The sequence below is a fragment of the Melanaphis sacchari genome, unplaced genomic scaffold (genome assembly GCF_002803265.2).
Source record: "Melanaphis sacchari strain LSU unplaced genomic scaffold, SCAv2.0 Contig1279_pilon_pilon, whole genome shotgun sequence".
Taxonomy (NCBI): domain Eukaryota; kingdom Metazoa; phylum Arthropoda; class Insecta; order Hemiptera; family Aphididae; genus Melanaphis; species Melanaphis sacchari.
The window spans coordinates 1-5885 of NW_020270514.1; the positions used below are offsets into that span (position 1 = coordinate 1).

Below are 5885 nucleotides of genomic sequence, written 5' to 3' on the forward strand. Positions count from 1 at the left end.
CGTGCTCTGCACGTACGCCCTCTAGCCACACGCCCGACCGCTGTGGTTTTAAAATTAGGGGTCTGGGTCGTGCCCGCGGGGTCGCCCTACATCTTTACGTTCTAGGACCTCCCGGGAGAAGTTTTTGAACACAAGGAACATGGCCTCCGTGGAGGTCATGGTATCGCAGTCGCACGGCCAGTCCACACCTTCCGCTTGCGCTGCGGCTGCGAGCTTGTTTCTTTCCTGGCTATATGATGGGCAATCGTATAGCACATGCTCCGCGGTTTCCTCTGGAATACCGCATCGGCAACGTGCCTCGCCTCGAAGGTTGAAACGACAGAGCGACGAATTGAAATTCCCGTGCCCGGTCACAAACTGCGAGATGTAGTGGTCCGGAACGAACCACGGTCTCTCGAGCCTGCGCCGCACGTCCGGGAACCAAATCGCCGTCCGCCTACCTTTGTCGCTGGCGACCCATCTCTCCTGCCAGAGGCGTATGGTAGTGTCATAATATTGTTTCGCTATTCCAGCAACTTCTGACGCCGACTTGTTGCCTCTCCTCACGGCGTTCTTATCCCGTTCGATCTTAGCCAGCCGAACCAGTTCTAAGTCGAGGGGAGGTACTCCGGCTAGGACCTGGAGCGCCATCGTCGACGTGGTATTATACGCGCCCGTCATTGCCAGTAACGGGCGTCTTTGGGCGGTGTTAGCCCGTGTTCGATGCCGGTACTGCGCCATGCAGCGCTCGGCCCATACCGAGGCCGCATAACTCATACGCGGCAGGAACACCGATTTGTACAGGATCCTCGTCGTCCTTTCTTTAATGCCCCAGCTAGCCTTAGCCACAGATATTAGTCGACTGAATAGCGCTACCAAGGACGCAGCCTTTTCCGCCAGATGGGAGCTAAACTTCCTTTGCGGGTCAAACGTGACCCCGAGGTATTTCGCCTCCGGGGTCATTTTTACCTTAGTCCCACCAAGTCGCAAGTCAAGGGGCTTACTTAGTTGGCCCTTGATCCACAAGGTCTGCGACTTGGCCGCCGAGAAGGTGAGTTTCCTGTCGGAGGCCCATCTCGACGCTATTTCTAGCAGCGCGTTCGCGCGTTCCGTGAGCTCCGGACGGTGTTTCCCGGAGATGAGTAGCGCGAGATCGTCCGCGTACGCGACTATCTCCGTCCCCGGGGGAAGATCGCCGGACAAGAGCGGGTTGACCGCGTACCTCCAGAGGTCGGGACTGAACTCCGAGCCCTGCGGGCAACCCTTTGTTAGGGTCGTCGAGAGTGTCATGTCTCCAATTGCCAGGTGGGCCTTTCGGCCGTCTAGGTAGCTCTTTGTCACAGTGGCGTATTTGAGAGTTCATCTGAGGGGGGGCGATTTTAAAAAGAATATTCCAAACCGGCAACCATTTACATAAACTTACCTAGACATAATTAATTTTATATTGTACCTGTATAATATAACCTATAAAGTAATAAGTTACTAATATGATAAAAAAACAACATATTTACAAAACAAAATCTATATTTCTTTTTTTTGTATTAGCAAATCTATTTATAACATCATCTACTGATATGGTTAAAGTATGGTGTATGTTTAGCAAAGCCAAACCAGTCAAGCGTTCTTGTCCCATTCTAGATCTTAACCAGGTTTTCAATCTAACAAAAAAAGCAACAAAAGTAAGCAAAGAGAAGAATTAAAAGTTTTTTTTAATGCAATTTAAGAAGAAAAACAGATCTTTAATTTTAAGCATTGTAAATATATATATATATATATACTATTATATATATAGAATATATATAGTATTAGGTTGTAGGTATATAGTTAAAGTATTTTATAGAAGCTAGCTAATTTTTATTCTAATAATTAACACATGCACCAAACCTTCTAAGCGTTGAAAAGCTGCGTTCTGCGGATGCTACACTAATAGGCAGACAAGCAATAATACTTATTAATTTATGCAAAGTTGGATAAATGATACTATTACAATTTTCCATTGATGACAAAGCATCTTGACAAATTTCATGACCTTAAACAAAATTATAAAACAATCAATTAATACAGTTTTAAGAAAAGTATAATTACAAACATTTTTTACCATCAGTTTTTATTCGTTGCCATTTAGTTTTCCATAGATCTAGTTCTGTTTTTAGCTCGATTTGGTCAACAGATTCTTCTTCATTAAATACAAATAATTCTGTGGCAGCTTCTGTTATTTTTTTAAAATCGTCATTAGAAATGTCAGTAATGTAGCGTGGAATTAACAAACATAAATCTAATAACATCTTATTTTCTTTTCTTATGAATCTTGATCTTAAGTCTTCTAGGATATTTTCCAGTAATGGTATAAATAGTGATACTCTATAATACTCTTCTATATTATTTACTGGATGGTTAGAGCGTTTTGTTTGATATTTCGATAATCTAGGAATTTTTACTTCGATATCCATTTCGTTCATTAACAATACACACTCTTGATATATATCTCCAAATATTACAAGACAATTGGTACGTTTATTTTCTAAATTAAATATTATATCATCAATACAGTTTTTAGCATTTAATATATCATAGTTCAAACCTTGGAGAATGCGGCTAACAGGTGCTGTCACACATAAAATATTTGCTAAAGAATGAATTGCAATTATGAATTCACAACTACATAAAGCTGTTAATAAAGTTCTAGCCTTAGAAGATGAATCAGATTCTTGCCATTCAGAAATTTTTGTTAAACTTTTTATTATATACGGTATAGATGTTTTGAATACCATGACACTATCATGGCGCTCAGTCCAACGGGTCTCACATAAGCTTAGTAAGCGTTGCTGACCATTCAAAATTGTTTTCAAAACAAAATTTCTTTTTGATGAACAGTTAAAGAACTGTAATATTTCTTTCATTAGTCCGACACTGTTTCTAATAGACTGAACTGTAGATGATTTAGATATAGATAAATTCAGACTGTGATTTGAACAGGGGCTATGGACAGCATTTTTTGCATGTGACTGAATTTTTTTAACTGCACCTCGCACTTCTGATACCATCACAGAACAGCCGTCAGTTCCAACTCCAACACAATATTGTAGGTCAAGGCCATAATTTTTTAATAAAGAAATTACTATTTCACCCAAAGTGTCACCATTTAGTTTTGGTTCAAAATTAATATCTTTTTCATTAATATTATCATTTTTATCCTCATCGTCTCCGATTAAGGTGGTACATTTTTCATTGTATGCATAAGCATGACAATCAATAAAACAAACAAAATTTTCTTTCACAACTCCTTTACATAAATATCTGAGCACCAAACTCATTTGAGATGTATGACTGATGTCGGTGGTCTCATCAAAAATAACACAATAATATTTTGATATTTTTACTTCCCCTAAAATGTTTTCTATAATTACTGATTTGCAGCAATCAATGAGTTCATTTTGAATGACAGGACTTATATAGGTTGCTTTAGAGTGTGTTGTCTTCAAATGATTTTCTAAAGCTAAATCCCCAGCCTTTATTCTGTAGTTGAGAAGTTCACGAAAATTACCTTGATTTACAATAGAATGTCCTTCATTATAATTTTCAAAAAAGTCTCCATGGTCTCGATGACCCCGTAATGGAATATTTTGACGACCTAGGAATATGATAGATTCTACAATGGGTTTTAGACGATTTCTATTTTCTGTAATTTGTTTCATTCTTTCACTGTTTATTAAATTTATCACTTCTTTTTGGGGATTATTAAAGGTTTTCATAAAATCATCTGCAACTTGAACACAATTTATGTGATAAATATTTTTGCTGTGTACTTCTAGATCCCTATCTTTTCCTAAGAGTTTAGAGTACTTTTTTAATGGTTTAGAAACAAATTTACTTAATGTAATCGTTTTGTATCTCCCTCCTTTATGACCGAATAAAACACAAAATTTACAATATAGTCCTGACATTGTTTTAGAAAAAGTTAACCATTTATATTTTTCAAAATAACTTTTGTTTAGGTATCTTTTTTCTTCTTTACCTTTTTTTATATGCACAGAAAAAGGAAGAATAAAATCATTTTCGGGCAAATTATCCATGGTTATTAATTTTGCACGATCATGGTCAGAACAAATTACATTAGAGTCTTTTATAAAATGTGCAACATCTAGTTCAAAAGAGGGACTATTAATAATATTAATAGTTACCAAGCTATTTAATGTAGATGAACCAGAAGTTGCAGACGGAGTAACAATTGTCTCATTTATTTTCTTTTTATTTGTACTATCAGTATTATCAGTGCAGTCTTCATTTTTGCGTTTTAACCACTGGTTCATTAAATTAGACATATTATCGCACTGAGACACTAGGTAATGTATTATTTAATTATTATAAATTTATAATATAACACAACACATCAACTATTATAACTATTAATATATATTTATATAACTATTAAGAACAAAACCACATATTAAACAAAATTATATTATGTATCCCGCCGGAAATTCACCTCCCACGTATGACACTTTGAGGTGTCACCCGAGACGTGACCACTCTCCCAACCACTAGCGGCGCAGCAAGCGCACCGTATCGCGGCCGGACGAGCAGTGCAGCACGCAGCGTGATGCGAGCCAGCACACCGCCCGCAGACCACCACCGAAGCCTTGCAAGACGCACCAATGTGTCCGTATCGCTGGCACTTATGGCATCGCAATACTTTAACACTGGGGCCCACCCGACAACGGGACAGCCCAACAAACAACGTTTGGCCCACAATCTCGCCAGCAATCTCGGGCGTGACCTCAAACTCCACGTCACGTCCCCTACTCGTAACCCTGTTATTCCTAGGAATCAGTTCAAGGTTGTTACTCCAGCCCATACCTAGATTAACAGCACTAAAGTTCTGCTTTTCCAGTTGGAAGGCTATTTCGCAATCCTTGACCTCGATTCCTACCCCGAGTATTTTTACTCGAGGGTTTCTCTCGCCCGCCCGACGGAGGTCGAGCGAAGCGTTTTGGAGCAGCTTCCGACTCTCCTCATCATTCGGCTCCACGTACAACTTATCCGCCCCAACCTTCTTCACTTTCTTGAACTTTGGGTTGTGCATCCCCGTCTTCACCGCTTCCCAGAGAGTCTTGATCAGGTCCGCCTCGGTTGCCTCTGGGACAACTTTTGGTTTCTCCGAACCAGCCTCTCCTTTCCGCGGCAAGTTGACGATAAACGCCCCGCAGCCCTTCTCTCTGACCTTTTTCGTTTCCTCCAGGAGTATTCTTACATCCTTTGGGACGGCCCTCTTTACTTTCTTTACCTTCCTCTTCACCGTCGTCCATGCGCCCTGCTTTTGTGCCCCAGACTTTTCAAGGAGGGGTCGTACCGGGTTTTCCTCCCGTTTTCGCCCTTCTGTCACCGACGCCTTCTGTACTTGTTTCTTTTTCTTGGGTTGTTTTTCAACAACCTTTTGAATCGGATCCTTTCCAGTCGGCTTGGCGACAGTCACCTCCTTAGAGGTTGATGCCTTGGGGTCCATTATAGCCACAGGCGTAGGACCCTTTCCCAACTCCAACTCCACACTTTTCTCCTTCCTTCTTTTCGATTTCCTTTCGCTTTTTTTCTTTCTCTTGAGCGCTTTCCTCTCTCTTATCACTTCGGCATGAATGCCGGTCACAACTTTCTCGAAGTCGTCTCTGATAAGTGTGTCCATTGGCGATGAAGTCATCTCCGCAGGTTCACCCTTCTCTTCGACTCCTTCTACTGGAGTTGCTCCCTTCACCAGCTCGGAACGTCTCAGGTGTCTCGCCTCTAGAAGTCTCCCCTGCATAATCATTTGCGCGTAGACGAGTTCGTCCACGACACCCATAATTTTTGCACGGGTCTTCATGAAGCATTCTTCCCTTGATTTCGTCATAGCTGACTTCTCCAGTCTCATCGTA

General features: G+C 40.9%; 2 protein-coding genes across 2 annotated transcripts; both read right to left on the minus strand.

Annotated features, from left to right (window-relative positions):
* Positions 1–1486: 1486 nt before the first annotated feature.
* LOC112591021 lies at positions 1487–2348 on the minus strand. The gene is made up of 3 exons (XM_025334640.1): positions 2078–2348; positions 1864–2008; positions 1487–1637 (listed from the first exon to the last, which is right to left on the minus strand). The coding sequence occupies exons 1-3, from the start codon at positions 2262–2264 to the stop codon at positions 1487–1489; spliced, it is 483 nt and encodes a 160-aa protein (XP_025190425.1). The 5' UTR covers positions 2265–2348.
* On the minus strand, positions 2294–4301 carry LOC112591020 (52 kDa repressor of the inhibitor of the protein kinase-like). The gene is made up of 4 exons (XM_025334639.1): positions 3995–4301; positions 3387–3805; positions 2367–3320; positions 2294–2302 (listed from the first exon to the last, which is right to left on the minus strand). The coding sequence occupies exons 1-4, from the start codon at positions 4299–4301 to the stop codon at positions 2294–2296; spliced, it is 1689 nt and encodes a 562-aa protein (XP_025190424.1).
* Between the last annotated feature and the right edge of the window lie 1584 nt (positions 4302–5885).